General features: G+C 58.4%; 1 protein-coding gene and 1 pseudogene across 3 annotated transcripts in view; one reads left to right on the forward strand and one right to left on the reverse strand.

Annotated features, from left to right (window-relative positions):
- The window catches only part of PLPP1 (phospholipid phosphatase 1), a 39530-nt gene extending 22300 nt beyond the window's left edge, over positions 1-17230 (reverse strand). The window contains exon 1 of one of the 2 annotated variants that reach the window (XM_079785315.1): positions 16968-17230. In XM_079785315.1, coding sequence (XP_079641441.1) covers positions 16968-17025 — 58 coding nt within the window. In that variant the 5' untranslated portion in view covers positions 17026-17230. The remainder of the gene's footprint in view (positions 1-16967) is intronic. The other variant, XM_079785316.1, reaches the window with a different exon arrangement.
- On the forward strand, positions 6491-10261 carry LOC307107830 (barrier-to-autointegration factor-like; annotated as a pseudogene). Its single transcript has one exon. The product of its transcript is annotated as a barrier-to-autointegration factor-like (transcript).
- Positions 17231-17813: the final 583 nt, after the last annotated feature.

Raw genomic sequence — 17813 nt, forward strand, 5'->3', positions numbered from 1 at the left:
AGGGCGGGGCAGCGAGCTACAGTGGGCGGCCGAGAGCCACAGGAGGGGGCAGGGCAGCGAACTCTGAGGGGGGGCGGGGGGAGCTACAGGAGGGGGCAGCGAGCTACTGGTGCGCGGATTGTGCGCAGGGCTACTAGTCTTCTAATAAAAAGGGAGGGGAGAACCTGCTCGCACCTCAAAGATAAATTAGGGGAGGAGAAGGGCAACAAGTGTTTTGTTTTTGTCTGTATTGCAAAAGATCTGCGAGTGGGAGGAGGTGATGGACGGGGGGGGGGGGGGGGGCTTAGAATAATTAGAATAAGGATGGGGAGCTAGGTCCAAGGGAGCCGGCAGGAGATGCCAGCACAGGGACAAGGCCACGAAGAGCGGGGTCACCTAAGGTCACCTTCCCCTCAAGGTGGCTCTCGTTGTGCTCTCGCCAGTGCGGTCAGGCCGGGTCCTCTTTGACAAGGCCAAGTCCAGTTACGAGTGCTGGCTCCACCCTTCCCCAGCTGCACACTGCCCGTGGCCCGTGGCCCTTGGCCCTTGGCCCGTGGCCCGATGGCAAAGGGGAGGAGAGGGCGGAGCACGTGAGCGCCGCCTGTGTCTGCACGTCCTGCACACGGACGCCAACACGCACCTGCCCCTCACCATACTGGCACGCAAGCTCCGAGGCGGAGCGGGCGTTTTGCTTTGTTCATGGACATATCCAAGCTCCCAAGTCAGTGCTTACAGCCAGACAGGCCCTCAGCACGGACTGAACAACAAAGAGCACCTTGTAAAACAGGTATTATCACCCTGCCTGACAGGTGAGAGGGTGACTCAGAGAGGACCGAAGCGTAATTACAGCCACACGTACAATGAGGGAGAAATCAAACGTGCCCACGGCCAGCACTGCCCAGCACGGCCGCCTGCGCAGGAGCCGGGCCCTGCCCCACGGCAGGTGTGGCCCGGGGGCCCACAGGAGGGGCCGGGGAGCCGCGGGGGGTGGGGGTAAGGGGGCGGGGAGGCTCAGGTGCAGACGGGCGCTCAGCCCGACAGTCGGCGGGCTCCAGGATCGAACAGGTACCGGTCTGACTCTAAGTCCTAAACGCACTGGAAAGGAGGGGCGCGGTGCGGGTGCCGAGGGTCCCGAGGAGGAAACGCACTGACCGCGGCCGGGAGTGGAGTGGAAGTGCGGGCGGAACCGGGATGAGCCCCAGCCCCGCCGCTCCGTACGTTAACGGGCAGACAGGACGTCCCACCAAAGCAGGCAGAGGGGTGCGGACCCGGAGGAAGATGAGCGGCAGCAGAGCGACCGCAGGAAGCCTGACCCCTAGGCAGTGAAGTCAACACCGGCGCTGAGCGAAAGGCCTCGAAGCCTGCTCCTGGCGCAGGTGAGTCTGTGCGAGGCGCAGAGGAGGGGAAGGGCGGGGCGCCAGGCGGGAGGTCAGTGGTAGGGGTCAATGTATACACAAGGTCCCCTCACCCCCCCTCCTGGGTCTCACTTTCCCAGGTTTTCAGTGGCCAGCCTCGGTCCAAACGTATTCAATGGAAAACGCCACGCCATCACGAGAAGGCGGGCGGCACAGCAGGTATGGGAGAGAGCGGTCCTGTGACTTACTGTGTGGTGTTAGGACTGTCCTGTGTTGCTGCTGGTTGCTGTTGCTAATCTGAGGGCGCCTCACTTATAAAATGGGGGAAAGGTCCGTGTGCACAGGACAAGTACAGTGTATATGGGGTTCAGTACTCTCCGCGGTTTCGGGCACCCACTGGGGTCCCGGAAGGCATTCGGCATTCCCTGTGATGCGGGGGGGGGGGGGGGGTTGCTGTATTAGAGAATGATTCAGAGATGGCACCCCAGGCGTCAGGGGTAAGAGCTCCGAGCACAGGCCTCGGCTCCTGAGACACCTGCTCTGGCCGCGGCGGCAGGCACCGCCTCTCTGCGGCTGGCACGCTTTACTATAAAAAGGACCAGTGATCTTGTTGGCTTTTTGTTTTGTGTTTAAGTTGGGACAAAGGGGGAAAGGACACTGAATGTAAGTGACATTTACCAAAGAAGGTTTTCACTTTTTGTGGTTTTCTGTCAACAATTACCTATAATATCCTCAACCCTGGAGTCTGAGTTCATTAAGACACTTAAAATAAGCATGTATATACTTAGAGAGCTTTTTAAAAAACATCCAAATGACCATGCGGGCAGGTTCTTCCACTGTGAGCCCAGGTTTCTGACAGAAAGCAGCCAGCCCGTGTGTGCAGACAGACACAGAGACAGGGCGCCGGCCACCTGCCGCTCCCGCCCCGGGGGCACGGGGCCAGGCCGCCGGCCACAGCTGTCGCTCCTCTCAGGAAGGTCACAGCAGCACTCGCCATGGTCTGGGCTCCGCGAGCGAGAGGCGGAGGCTGGCGGACAGGGGTGGGGCGGGACAGCCGGTTTGTTTTCTACTTGGCTTTCTCCTCGGCCTGATCAGGAATCTATTCCGGGCTTCTCTGGTATTTGAAGCGACAGCTATACGTTTCTCAGCCCAAACGCACGCCATTGACACGAAATTAGAGTCTGGGGGTGACACGAGCACATTTGAAAGAGGCAAACGCGACAGCGAACCGCAGTCACACGAGTGCACGGGCGGCTGTCCCGTCAGAAGTGAAGGATGCTGGGTGCAGGGGCTGCACAGCACCATCCCGTGGGTGCGACATCAGAGGTGGCTGCCGGGGGGAGGACCTGGGGGGGAGGACCTGGGAGGCGCTGCCCGCGAGAGCGCAGCGCGAGGGGCTTTTCTGCTCCTTCTGTATCTTGATGGTGGCGGCTCCCTCTCCACATCCCAGGTGTCTGATCCACAGACGGGCACCCGAAGTGAATCTCACTATGCAGACTGTAAACCAACTCGAATGCTGGCTTCAGCTGCCACCACCCCTGTTCCTCACTCCTGCCCCACGCCCCACGCCCCACGCCCCACCCTAGCGTCCTCCTCTCGCCTGCTCAGTGCGTGCGGCAGGGCGGGTCCTGGGCAGCCAGATGCCCTGGCCGGGTTTAGCTCTGGCACCCTCCATCCTCCCCAGTGTGCATGGGCAAATTACCCACCATCGGAGCTCGTCTCCTCTTACGGCGAATGTGAACAGTACTAATTACGTACCTCCCAGAACTGCCTCGCTCAGAGCCAGCAATGCGCCTGACACAGCACCTGGCACAGGAAGAGGACTTAATAATAAACGCTTCTCGCCTGACGGTCCTCTGCCTGCCGCCTGCACAGCCACCGCGGTCTCTGAGTCCCCAGCGGCCCGGGACACACACAAACCTGCCCCAACATGTAGCATGGATTGTAGCAGTTTCTCTCCAGCAAATAAAACGAGTCTGTGTGTCATCTGACCCGACTCAACAGAGGCCAGCATGTCCTGCCGACAGCCCATCAGCGGCTCGAGAACGGTTTGTCCCCCGACGTGGTCTTCTGTGAGAGAGCAGGAAGTGCTGGGAGAGAGAGGGGCACAGAAAAGGCGGGGGCACAGTGAGATGGTCGGGCGGGCGCCCCGAGAGCTCCCAGAGTTCATACAAGGGTGTTGTATACAGAACAACAGCACAGAAACGGCAAATAATCTAAATATTAAAAAACGGAAGTCAAAGTGGATTATGCCAAAATACAAACAGGATATCACACCAACATTAAAAGTAACTTGGTAGAAGACGATGTTAAAATTAGAGAGTATATGCAGCAACATCCCAATATTGTTTTAAGCACGTGTTTTTGTTGTTTTTTCCAAGTGTGAATTCATACACATGAAAAAAGCACTGGAAAGATATATAACAAAAATGTTAAAAAAGGGTATCTCTGGGTGATGGGGAGATTAGTAGTGATGTTTATTTTATTTTATGGGTTTTCTAGAGTTTACCAATTTATTACATGTTAATTTTAGAAAGTTTGGAAATTAATAAATAATCATTTTTAAAGAAAAAAGCTAATCTAGATCTTACTGATGAGAGTATTCCACAGCCAACACTTAAGCACATTATGCTAAACGCACGCAATGAAACACCATGTATTTCCAAAGCCAAACAGTCTATTCCAAACTCTATTCTGAAACCGGGGAGACGCCCCCGCCAGCCTGACGGGGCCCTGCGAGCAGGTGGACAGGAGCCCCCGCACCAACCACACGCATTTCGCTTGCCTTTCTCTAAGCTGGGGCAGAGGCCGAGGGCTCACGGTCTGGCCCTGCCTAGGCCTTGGGTGAGTCCATGAAAGGTGTGGCCAGCAGAGCAGGCTGAGTGAGGCTGACCACGTGCACGGCCCGTGAATGACGGTGGTAAGTCGTCAATTGGTGCTTGGCAGAAAGACGGTTCCCACCCGGCTCTAAGGCGTGCCCATAACCAACCCCCTTCACAGCTAACGCAGGCGCGAACCAGAGCGAAGGCTCCCCTTGGAAGCAGTTTCTACCGTCCATTTAGTCTTCAGTTTAACGAAAGTAGGACCGGCAGCGTTTCACTGGAGTATCCTTTAAGCCTGTAAAACGAAGCACCCTGCATTCAGGTGAGAACACTGCCCAGGCTCAGAAATCCATCCAATCAGTCCTCTCAGAGAAGCGGGGCAAGAACCCTCCCCCCCCCCTCGCCCCCCGCGGCAGCAGGCCCGCCGTCCACAGAGCAACAGGCTGCGTCCGCCAGCTCATGCCTCTGAATAAAGCTGCAAACGCTCGTCATCTTCCGGAAAAGCCACACAGATGCCTCTTAAGGGGCTGGGCATGGTGGATGGGGGCCGGTTTTAAACCCGTTAAGGAGACAGCTTTAGCAACTGAACTTGGAAAGAAGAAATCAGAGTGACTGGATGTCACCATTCCGGTACAAAAATGGTTATCTCAGTGCCTCAAATACACTAGGAAATAATTCAAGAACCAAAACTACAAATAAAAATTTTAAATAAACAACCAAATAAAATCCGGACCTGAGACCTCAACTGCTTCTCCTTCTTCATGCCCCGCCCCACTGAAGAGTGTACTGTGATTTTAAACTTCAGGAGCGCTTATGTAAAGTGCATCATATCCACTCTGAAATTATGCCAAACGGCAAGGTCCAGAAACTAAAATAAAGTCACACTAAGGTGTGTCCCAGAAGAAAAGTATAAAAACTCCACTCCGGCAGGAAGTCCCCAAAGTGGCATATCTAAATTAGTAAGCTTTGTTTAAAATACACACACTTTTTTTAAAGGCACACAAGCCAAAAACGTTTGGTAAATTTCTTTTTTTAATGGTTATGATTATTGCAGTAGCAAATCATACGTTTCCTCAAAAACGTCTGTCTGTACCACTCGGGTTATTCTATACAGAAGGTAAGGCGGAGGAGGAAACTCCAGACCGTGTTCCTTTAAGGCCCAGCACACACACCAGGATGCACTACACACGAGCAGCGGCCCCGGAGAAACAAGAAGCGCGGACAGCGGGCAGGACGGTCACGGCGCCCACACAGGGCCCGGTGCGCAGCCTTCTCCCCGTTGTGCAGGGCAAGAATCGGACGCCTCGCCCTCGCCGGACGGAGTGACCACGTGTGTGACCCGAACAAGAACTGGCAGCAAAGCCGCTGTGAAGCCACGCCCAGCGTCACACCCACCTGGTGCTGCTAGGGACACAGCAGCATCAGAACCCACTGCTCTCGGCAGAGTCTGGGAGAGCAGTTCGACCACCTCGGCCTCCCCGTCCCATGTCCCACTGGCTTAAAATGGCACCCTCTCTGGCAGGTCACTCTCCCCCCCCCCCCCATCCCGTCCCTGCGCCCCACACCGGGCTCCAGCCTCAGGAGGAGCCTGCGCCAGCCTGCTCACCGTCTGCCGGGAGGCCCAGCGCGGCGCCACCCAGGGACGCTTCGCCTGCTCTTTCGGGAGAACGCAGACATCGTCACGCTGCCCCTTGAGTCAGTCCCGCTCTCCACTGGCTTTCCAGAACATTCTCGGGTGCTTAGTGCTCCCTCCCTCTCCGTCTCGGGGTTCTCCGTTGCCTCCAACCAATCTGAGACGCGGTGCTTCTAAGCCCTTTCCTTCACACTTTCAGCTTCCTGCTGGTTTCACCAATTCTCGTGGCCTGAGTCACCTGACCAGCCACGACTCCCACACCAGAGCTCCTGGAGCGGAGCCCCTTCCTCCCAGTGAAGCCGTGCTTCCTGGGTCTCCAGGCCCCTGAACAGCCCGCCCACCGTCAGACTCTCCACCTCCTCCCGCCCCTTCCTGCTTCAAACCGGCTTCCCTCCCGTCTCCCCAGCTTCCTAACGGCCTGTGTGTGAACCCAGCTTAGGAACCGGCACAGAACCAACACCTGTCAGTTACACAGGCCCCAGCTTTCAGAACCACCGCTCTCGGACCCCACGTTCAATGTGTCACCAGAACCTGTCCGTTCTACTTGAGACGTCTCTCAGATCCATCCTCACCCCCTGTGGTCTCACTCCATGCTCTCATCTGGACCCGTTAACAGCCCCTCACCGATCCCCCTCCCCCCTCTCCCCGCTCTAATCGCTGCTCTTCCCTGAACCAGTCATCGCCTTAAAGAGCTGCCCCATTCCTATCCAGATCCCTTCCCACAAAACACCACAGCACCCGCATTTCCCCATCCTACACTCACGGGTTCATTTTTGTTAATTTGCATCTCAACCGGCTAAGACAAAGCAACCGCTCTCACTGCTAGCTCACCGCCGAGCCCTTTAAATACAGCTACACAAGCAAACTGCCACTCACCGGAAATCACCCACAATGTTAACCCTAAGCAAGGGGGGTCTATGCAAAAGCAAGTACCTTCATGGGAGGTAACCGACTCACCTGCTTCTGGACTCGGTTAGTAACGGCAGCCCGAGCCTCAGCGCACCAGGGGACGCGGCGGCCCGCGCTGGTGTAGCTCTCCACACCAGCTGTGAAGTGGTACCCAGAACCTGTCCAACGAGTTTTGATAACATCACAATTTAAGAAACCTTTTCTCCAATTGGGCTATTGGGTCAGACAGAGACAATACTTGGAAAGGAGCACATTGAAAATGCCTTTCTCTTATCCATGCTGTTTGGAAAAAAAAGTAAAAAAAACCACCCCTGTCGCTTGCTTCTGCCACACAGCATCACCCTGCTAGGTGTACCCCCAAACCAAACGGGGTGCCTCTCAGTGCAGGGTGATGCTCCAACCAACCGAGCTTCGGGTTCAATTTCGGGTCAAGACACGAAACTAGGCCGTGGATTCGATCCCTGGCTGGGGCATGGATTTCCTGTTTCTCCTTCTCTTTCTGTCTCTCCCCCCATACCCCTTCCCATACCTAAAGTCAATAAATACATCCTCAGGTGAGGACTCAGAAAATGTTTGTTTTTAATCCGAAGACCTGCCCAGCAAGTGTGGCTCAGCAGCCGAGTGCCAACCTAGGACCACGAGGTCACTGGGCTGTGGGCTCGGCCCCCAGGAGGGGGCACGCAGGAGGCAGCCAATCAATGATGTTCCTCTCTCCCAGATGTCTCCCTCTCTATCCCTCTCCCCTCCTCTCTCTCTCTAAAAATTAATAAAGACGTGTTTTTAAAGTCAGATCTGACTGCAGTATCTGCTTCCAGAGAGAAATAGGTTACAAGTAATCAAGACATTTCTTATAGTGACCTGGGCACCAAAAATCTGACACACACACCAGGGCTCCATTTCAAGGCCGTTTAAGCTGAAGCTAGAACCACACCAAGTCATGTTCCAGAAGAAAACAGCCAGCACACGGCACCGAACGTAAAGACCAGACTGGGTGAGCGGGACCCAACTGGTTCACGAGCTTCACGCTCAGGATGACAGCAGCAGCAGCAGCCAGCCAGGCCCGCCCCACCCCGTCTCAGAGCTCAGCGCGTCTGTGCCGCAGCGACTCTGAGCATCGTCTGTCCTCAGGAGACAGGACACTCAGCAGCGTCAGAGCGCCCTGCAGGGAGTCGGAATAGACGGGGGGTGGGGGGGGGGGGGGGGAGACGGCCTGCAGAGCGGCGGGCTCAGGTGTGGTGCGTTCGTGGGGCAGCAGAGGCCGGAGTGCCCCCCCCCCCCCCGCCCACGCGCTGAGCCCCCCAGTCTGCACCAGCGGGACCGCTGGGTCTGCGTCCCAGGAGCTCTGTGCACACCCCGCACTGGCCAAGAGCACGCGCCAAAGGGTTGCACGGTCTCTGCTCGCCAGAAGCCGGGTCTCGGGAGCAATCACTGAAATGGGTCTTCATCACACCGGCCGCCTCCCGTGCCCGAGGAGGGGCCGCTCTCTCACGGCCTCGGCTGACGCCTCAGGCCACACCGCACGGTCCCCTCCTCCGAGGCTCTTGCGCAGCAACCAGGAGCCGCTTGAGGCCACGGGTTTGCCGTCTCCTCCCCGCTTCCTGGGAAACAAGGCCATGCTACGGAGGAGGCGGCGGCCATGCTGTGAAGACCACAGGCGTCCACTTAACCATTTACCAGCGCTCGCTCAGGCATTCGGTGAGCCCGGCTCTCCTCCCTCCTGTCCGCCTCTCCAGCACGGGGACCAGCCCCTCCCCCTTCCAGCTGAGGTCCATGAGCCCCGGGCAAGGCCGGACCGGCTCACCAAGCTGCCACTTACCTCCAGGCTCAGCGCTACGCTCCTTCCGTCATTTCCTGGGCGCCCCACCCTGCAGAAGCCTCGGACCCACCTCCCAGCGGAGACAGCTGAGCGCTCAGCGACGGGCCTGAGAGCCTCTGCTGGGCTGAGGCACGGACTCGCGTGGAGAGCATGAGGGCAGGGGTCTCCCTCCCGGGCAGGGAGTCTGCGCTCCTCACCAGGGCACCTCAGTACCTCCTTCCAGGATGCACGCCCGCCTGGCACTCTCAGCAGGATCAGCAGTGTGAGTTACAAAAACTAAAGCGCCACCTCCAGACAGCAGACTCATCTCAGAATACAGGGAGCACAACCGGACCGGAGCCCCCTCACACAGAGCCGAGGCCTACAACATCCGGCCGCCTGAACTGACCAGTGAGTCCCCGTCCCTCCTCCTCGCCCTCTCCGTCACCCCCTTCCCAAATCCAGACCAATCTGCTTTCAGACGGCACCATCCTCAAAACTGTATCCCAGTTCCTAACCACCCGTCCTACCTGGTCTCACGGGGCGTTTCCACCATCCCACCATCTACAGAGCGGACATGCCACGCCCCTCCCTGAGCGGGCGGAGCAGAGGCGGCACAGGGCCCAGTGGGCACTGAACGCATGGCAGGTATTACCATCCACACTGACACTGAGAAATGGGCTCCAGAAGTCACTGCTGAGAACACCAAGATGCTACCGTTCCAGCCACACGGGCTCGTTCTGTGACTAATGCCCTTTGCCCCTTGGCCCTCGGCGCCTGAGCCTCCCTCGGTCTGGACTCCTCTTCCCGCTCCGCACGGCCCACTTGCTCTCATCCTTAAATCTCACTCAGCCCCTCCCCGAGGAGCCGGCCCGAGGCCCCACAGCACCGGCTCCCGGCCTGGTTTTACTTCTCCCGTCGCACGTGCGAACAGCTGTGATCGTCTCCCACCAGCAGAGGCTTATCTCCCGCAGGGATGGCACAGCTCCTGCACGCACCAAGCACACGATGGGTGCTCACTGACAACAAGTGAAGATGAGGACAGGCCAACACTTTACAGCCTGACGCTGTGCTCACACAACATCACAGCGCATCACAATGAACGCTACCTGACTTGAAAAAGAAGGGGAGAGAGGTCCAGAGAGGTGTTGCACAACAGTGTCTCCCCCCGCCCCCCTCCTTAGCTGCCTGCTTCATTGCAGAGGAATTAAATTCATAGAATTTACACAAATGAGGATGTACAATTAAGCTCATTAAAAAATGTCAGGACCACTGAGCCCACTTTTCCCCGGGGAGGACATTTCCAAGGCTGGACAGTAGAACAGCGCCGGTGAGCGGAGTGCAGCTAGCTCATTTTCTGGATGAAGCGGACATCCAGGAACTCCCACTGCATAAAGTAAGAGCTTTCGAGAAAGTTCTAGTGGGTTGAGGTATCGGCGGGAGGAGCCGGCGGCGGGAGGAGCCGTTACGGGAGCTGGAAATGCCGATTAATCCTGATCAAGATGACAACCTCCCAAAAGCACCGAGACTTCGTGGCGGAGCCCATGGGGGAAAAGCCAGTGGGGAGCCTGGCCGGGATCGGTGAAGTCCTGGGCAAGCAGCTGGAGGAACGGGGCTTTGACAAGGCGTACGTGGTCCTTGGCCAGTTTCTGGTGCTAAAGGAAGACGGAGACCTCTTCCGGAATGGCTAAGGGACACAGGTGGGGCCAATGCCACGCAGTCCCGGACGGCTCTGGGTGCCTTCGAGAGTGGTGACGCCTTCTTGTGATGCTCTCTGGGAGCCCCCAACCCTAACACCAGCCTTGAGGCTCCAGTCTGCAGCTGAGTGGGGGCTACTCCCTGTCCTCTACAAAGGAAGCGATTGCTGTCTGCTCACCACCAACGGCCTCCGGGTCTTTGGGGGAGTTCTCTCCCCTCACCATTTCAACTTTTTTGGAATTCTCACTCTTGCATGCATCTCCCTTCTCTTTCCCCTGCCAGTTTCAGGTCAATAATCAGCTTTTCTGAGTGGATTTCTGGCCCCTACCCTCACCCCTGGTCTGTTTAATGACATTTGGCTTCTCTTTTGGCAAAACAGTCACTGTCCGTATAAAGTTTTTTAAATCAATAAAGTCAGTGGCCTTCCAAAAAAGAAAAAGAAAAAAAAAAAGAGCTTTCCATTTGTTTAATTACACACCAGCACACTCCCAGACAGATCAGTTTCCACCACCTCGGATTACCACCACCCGGAGGTCACACGTGTGGTTTTCACACATGACTGATAAAACTCTACCCCTCAAGATGCCGCCAGCTTCAGAACATTCCACGACTGCTCACGGGAGAGGTTTTAAAGTCTGAAAGTGTTTGTGCCCCTAATACAAAACTAGTTGATGTTATTTCTACTAAAATCACTAGGTTTCCGTTGGTAAGATTGCAGAGAAATAATTCATGGACCAACATATACTGCACCCGGTGCAGGCCCGCGCTCAGCCCTTCCCATGCGGACTCGCTCAGGCCTCAGAGCAACCGTGGGAGGCAGGGCCTGGCCTCACTGCAGCGAGGAAACTGAGGCCCGGGGAGGACGCGTGGCCCAGAGTCCCAGCTCGTGGCCGGAGGCGCTGGAATGTGAACCCACCGTCCATCACTAGACTCCGAGGTCTCTAACGTTTTAAAGAAAAACGTACAGTTTATGAAGAATGAGCCATTCCCAACGTTAGACTAGTTTCCATGGAGTAAAAACAACTCCGAACCTCCGGCTTTAAACCTGGACAGCCAGAAGGTAGAAGGCAGCAGGAGAGCAGGAGGAGGGAGGGGGAGGAGTGAAAATGAAAGAGGGTCAACAGAGCAAGGAGGGCAGAGGGCAGGAGTAGCCACCGCTCGTGGAAATAATGGTGAGTGCTTTTCTGAAAAGAGGCAAGACCAGGCCTTACACCCCAAACTAGCTTGTCACCAGGACTGTATATTTCTATCCTAAATGCTGAATTAAGCACCTAAATTAGGAGGAAGCAAACAATTAACATTCCAAATTCCTTCCCATAAAACGAAACTACATGGTAACTGGGTTTACTTGAACTCTTGGAGTTTAGTGACTTTCTACTAACGTCTGCCTTTTTTAGTAGAATGGACAGTAACAGTTACACTTAACTCCTCACCCCAAAGAATCAGGATGATCCCCCAGCCGAGTAGCACTAGGAAACGTTGGTAAAGCTCAGTCAAAATGACTAAAAAGACAAAGTAATAAAGATTCACAGAATGTACATGAGTTCACAAAGAATGTAATCCCAAGACAATCTGCAGGAGGAATTTACATCTCATAAACCCACAGAGGGAGCCTTCTCTGAACAGCTCCATCTCTGCTCCAGCAAGACGGGTGCAGTGAGAACGCAACGGCGTAAAACCCACCAGAGCCACTCGGAGAGGGAAAAGCCGCAGCAGGACTCCGCTGACCCCGGTGCCAGGCTAGGCCCTTCTCTGCTCCTTTTTGAGATCCCTTCCGGCTCTGGCCGGGAGGCAAGAGCCACAACCCGGTGGACTTTCAGCAGCAGCAAAGGCAGTCTGGTTCCGAGGCCGCACGGCCAGCGGCCAGCACACGCACGGTCCTACTTGCTCATCTGCACGGAGGCGCCCCTCAACTTACCGTGGGGTTAAGTCCCCGCAGACCCATCGTAAGTCGAAGATACCTTAAGTTGGAAATGCATTTAATACACCTGACCTGCCCAACCTCACAGCTTAGCCACGCCGCCCCGCAGCGTGCTCAGAGCACTGACCCTGGCCTAGGGTTGGACAACCACCTTGAATTTCAGCCCGCGGGTAACTGCCTCCCCCTCCTTCTCACCCGAAGCGGGAGACACAGATGGGCGCTTTGTAGACACCACAGGATGGGAAAACACAATGTCCCCAAGCCGCTGGCCGCGTGTGCACCGTGGATGCCTGTCCTTTACCCTCGCAGCACAGGAGGGGACGTCCGCCTACCACCAGACTGGGAAAGGACCAACATTTAAAATTCCAAGGATGGTTTCTATTGAATGCGTATCGCTTTCACACCATTGTAAAATCAGAAAAACAGAAGTCGAACCGTCCTAACCGGGGGCTGTCTGTACTTACTTATTTACTTCTTTTTCTCTTCCGTACCTAACACAATGCACAGCACCTACTAAATAGTAAACAAATACGTACTCGATAACGAGTGAATAAACAAATAAATGTTAAGAGAGAAGAGGGCCCAAAGTGCTAGGAACTATTTAGCAAGTGACTCTCGCTAACTACTTGGTCCCCCCATGGAAAGGGGGCCCAGGTTGTGGGTCAGGAACGAGACCACTCCTCAGGGATACGACGTGGGGGCAGAACGAGGCCGCGTTCTGGTGATCATCACGGGGAGAAGAAGTAACAGAACTCCACAGCCCCTCGTAGTCATTGCTCAGGTCTAGCTGCCAGATTTCATCTGACCATTGACTCTGATTCGGCACAATGGTGAGCCCGCACCCGAGCTCAGCCCGCGCCCGGAGCTCAGCCCACACCCGGAGCTCAGCCCGCACCCGGAGCTCAGCCCGCACCCGAGCTCAGCCCACACCCGGAGCTCAGCCCGCACCTGAGCTCAGCCCACACCCGGAGCTCAGCCCGCACCTGAGCTCAGCCCACACCCGGAGCTCAGCCCACACCCAAACTCAGCCCACACCCGGAGCTCAGCCCACGCCCGGAGCTCAGCCCTCGTCCGAGCTCCCTGAGGAAACCCCCACTTCCTTCCCGGAAAGCCCATGCTGGGCCATGAGCTCCTGTTTGCACCTGCTGTTAGGGCAGCTGTCCCTGGCCTCAAATGCAGCAAGTGTCTGATCAGCAGTGTCCAGGCAAAATCAAAACACAGCACACCCAACAGGGGATTCGAGAGAATTTAGTGACGCACCATCTTCCAGGTGCAGGCGGGACTTGAGGACAGCGAGGGGGTGACACACGCCCAGGCTAGCGAGACCAGGCCCACAGGGACCAGAGGGACCAGACCCGGCAAGCCCTGTAACGGCAGCTGGCCGGCAGGGAGCCACTGAATCGCCGTGACCTGCTCACCAGACAGAGCAGCTCCGGCAACACAAACGGGCAGGGAGCCTCCCTCCCGGGCCCTGCCCATCCCCGAGGCCATTTCCCAGAGCACAGGCAGGCGGCGGAAGGGCCTGGAGGGCACAGAACCGTCTTCTCAGTGGCCGCCTCCCAGCAAGACACGCACACAGGAAGGCCCGCCCGCTCCCCCAAACCTCCACCTCCTGGGGCGCCCGCAGAGCAGCCCTAAGCACAGGCACCTCCTGGAGTTCCTACTCGCCTCCACCGATGGGGGAGGGACGGCAGGCGTCCGAGAGCAGCCCGGGTGACTCCTGTCACTTCTGCATCTGAGAGTCAACAGACGACCCATTTACCTGCAGTGAATCATATCTGAGACAACTCCCTTCTCTCCTCAAAGGGCACCTCTTCCAAACCCCGTTATCATACTTATCATGATGGACTATAACCTCTTATTTGCTCCTCCCTCATTAGACCCCGAGCGCCTACAGGGCAGGGACAGTGTGAGTCATCTCTGTACCCCTCGCCCCTACCGCGGACCCGGCACAGGGAGCCTTCCTCAACACGCACCCATCGATTCGTGGACTCAGCGGGCAGCCTGAAGCCATGGTGGGTAAAGCCTGGAGTGATCCTCGGCAATGAAGCACCAGTAAGTTTAATCGGTTCATGGTTTCACACCTGGACACACACAGCTCCTGCCAGCCCAGCCCGCCGCTCGCTGGGGCGCAGCTTCCCGTGTTCTCGAGGATGCCGCGGCCCCTCCTGCAATCCCCGAGCTCATCGCCAAGACAGCGAGAAAGAGGGCAGACGCCGCGCCCCCAGAAAGGAACCCACCCGCAGCCTCTCTCCGAGCGCGCTCTTCCAGGGCCGACCCACTGACGACACGAATAACCTGGGTGTGGAGTTCACGTTTCCAGAGATGATACCTTGACTTGGGGGCAGAAATCTTGCTTGCACGCTCACGTATGCCCGCATATCACACACAGAGGACACGTGTAATGGTCACCTCAACAGACGTCACCCTCTGTAAAATTATAAAGCAGCCGTGTGACACACCCGCCCAGCACCCATTCCAGTGGACACATCGTGCGATGGGGGGTGGTCACTGTCAGAGCTGGAACACGTTCACGGCCTAACTGTGAGCCGTTCGCACATGCCCTGCTCGCAGGAAGTGCTCCGTGCGATGGGGGGTGGTCACTGTCAGAGCTGGAACACGTTCACGGCCTAACTGTGAGCCGTTCGCACATGCCCTGCTCGCAGGAAGTGCTCCGTCACCTTCCTGTTGGCTCCGTCGGCCCTCACTGCAGGTGCCCCCGGGAGAAAAGCTCACAGCCCTCTCCGGCTCCATGGCGCAGGCTGCCCGTCTCCTGCCGCCAGGAGGGGAAGAGGAACAAACTTCAACGACTCAGCCGCCACGAGAAAGGGGAGTTTGCCATAAAAACGTACCGTCTTCCGAAAGCCCGCACGGACAGGGTTCTCTCTGCTGCACCGTGTCCCTCACTGCGGTCTGCCGGTCGGCGTGGTTACCTCATGTCACTGAGAACCAAACCGAACCGGCAGCACTTCACTTTCTGTTCAGAAAAGGGGATGGGGGTCTGATCACCACACACTGAACTGCCTGAAATGAAACTATAACACAAAAACAGACGAAACACGTTTCAAATAGATCTTTTCCTAAAACATACTGAACGCAGAAACCCCCAGACCAAGCCTTTTCCAAAACCATCAAAGGCACGTAGCCCCGAGGCGCAACCTTATCCTTCTGAGCCATGGATATCCCGTGACTGCCCTTAGCTCCACGGGACAGCGACCTGGCGCCTGCATCACGCCGAGAGCAGGCCCCGAACCACCCTCTGGCAGACTGGCCTGCACACGGGTCCCTCCCACATGCACACCTGTAAAAAGCAAACAGAATGACACCCACCGTACGGCCCGTGTTTAACAGCATGCACATGAGTGGTTCCATCTGCCAACAGCACAGATCAAAACGCACACGTCTGTCTGTGAGCTGGTAACTCCCCTGAGGCAGGAACGGGGGAGCTGGTGTGTAATTCTGACAGCACACACCACCTGGCAATGACGGGCGCCATCCCACACCTCAGAATTATCCAGATTAGTCCTGACTGAAATTTCCTCTTCCTTCGTGAAAATATAAATGAAGGGTAACAACGCTGAGTACTACAAGTCAAAATCCATCTTAAAACTTAACATCTTTACCAAAGGTAAACTTTTTGTTGGAAATAAGTAAATTTTAATATACTTTATTGTAATTATAAATGTCCTGACATCCGAAACGATTACTTGTCTCTATAAAAATGGTGTCCCCAAACTGCGTTTCCTCTTCCTAACCTCAGTTCCCAAAGCTCACTGCGCAACAGCACAGGGTCCTGGTAAACACCGATAACCAAAGGGATTTTTCCCCCAAGACCCGCCAGGTAACACAATGTGAGTGAGTCTTCGGGGCTGCAAGCCCCGGGCCGGCCGGACCCGGGAATGTCCCAGGGGACAGCCCGCAGAGAGGAATCAAATTCCTGTGCAGCCCCGCACCGGGGTGCTCTGAGGTCACAGGCCTGCCCCCTGGGGTGCTCTGAGGTCACAGACCTGCCCCCTGGGGTGCTCTGAGGTCACAGACCTGCCCCCTGGGTGCTCTGAGGTCACAGACCTGCCCCCTGGGGTGCTCTGAGGTCACAGACCTGCCCCCTGGGGTGCTCTGAGGTCACAGACCTGCCCCCTGGGGTGCTCTGAGGTCACAGACCTGCCCCCTGGGTGCTCTGAGGTCACAGACCTGCCCCCTGGGTGCTCTGAGGTCACAGGCCGCTGGCCGGCCTGACGCCTGAACTGAGCGGGGCTGCGCGCACCTCCACGGGTCCTCCCGGGGTCTCCACGCGCACGAGCAGCTGCCAGCACAGGGCCTCGCTGGACACACGCTGGAAACGGCGAAAGGGCCTCCCTCCAGCCCGGCCTCGTGGACGGCTTCAACCCCGCGTGTCCACAGGCAGGAAGGAGCCCCGGGCAGCAGGCTCCCCTCCCGGGAGGACCGGGCGGAGCGCGCAGGGCAGGTGAGCGCAGGCAGGTGAGCGCAGGGCAGCAGGGCGGGCCTGGGGCGCACCCCCAAAAAGCAAAAGCAAGCGCCGGCGGACCTCGGGCAGAAACCTGGCCCGCACCCCTCCGCGACTGGCCGTCTGCCGCCCGGTAACACCTCCCAATTAGGGGCGTCCCGGCCTTTTACGGACGGAAAACCAAGCTGCGTCCCAGCGGGGAGATAAGCAGGCGCGGCGCCGGCCCGCGGGTCCCCGCCCCGGCCCGGGCCGCCTCCAGCGCCCCCGTCGCTGGGACCCGCGGGGCGAGGGGCGCCCTAGGCCGGGAGCGGGGAGGCAGCGCGGGCGGCGGGCGGCGGGCGGGGCGGGCGGGGCGGCGGCGAAGCGGGTCCCGGCGGGCGGCGGACCTACCGAGCAGCACACACATCATGTCCAGGGCCACGAACGGCAGCCGCGTCTTGTCGAACATGGTGGCGGCCCGGGCGGGCGGCGCGCCGCCTCACGCACGGTCCCGGCCGGGCGGCCGCCGAGGGGACGGGACGGCGGCGCTGGACGGCGGCAATGGCGCCGGACCCTCCCCTCCGCGCCGCTACCTCCCGGCCTGCGCTCCTCAGGCCTGCGTGCGGCCAGCCCTCCGCCGCCGCCCGATCCCGCGCCTCCAACAGGCGGGGCCCGCGCCGCGCTTTAAGGATGGGACGCGGGGAGGGACCGCGGGCGGAGCGCGGGGGCGGGGTCGGCGGGCGGCCTCGCCGGCGCAGCGAGCGCGGGGGGCGGGGCCGCGGGCGCTCCGGCCAATCAGCGCCGAGGCCCCGCCCCCGGCCGCGGAGCCCGCCCCCAGCAGGACGCGCGGCGCGCGGGTGGGGCCGGGGGCGTCTCCCACGCGGTGCGGCGGCTGCGCTGCGACCTGCGCCCGGGCCGCCGGGGTGGTTGCCCCGCGGGGGGCTCGGCCCGCCCCGACCCCGAGGGCCGGCTGCCCCGCTGCCTCCCGGGCCGCCGGGGCGGGACCTGTGGTCAGGCCTCCCTCGGCGCCTTCTGCTCGCCGAGGCCGCCACCGGGGCCTGCAAGTCAGGCCGAACCGGCCGAACCCTCCGCTGGGCACCTCCCGCCGTGGCTGTGCGGCCGGTGCCTCTCCCCTCCCCCGTGCGCTGGGCCTCGGCCGCCGGGAGCAGCCCCGGCCCTGCCCGCTCCCGGTGGTAATTTTCCATCCCTGCCCCGGGCGGCGGTCCTGGCCGGTTCCCGAGCCGAGCGCGGGCCTCC

The sequence above is a fragment of the Cnephaeus nilssonii genome, assembly GCF_951640355.1.
Source record: "Cnephaeus nilssonii genome assembly, chromosome: 2".
In the NCBI taxonomy this organism is placed as follows: domain Eukaryota; kingdom Metazoa; phylum Chordata; class Mammalia; order Chiroptera; family Vespertilionidae; genus Cnephaeus; species Cnephaeus nilssonii.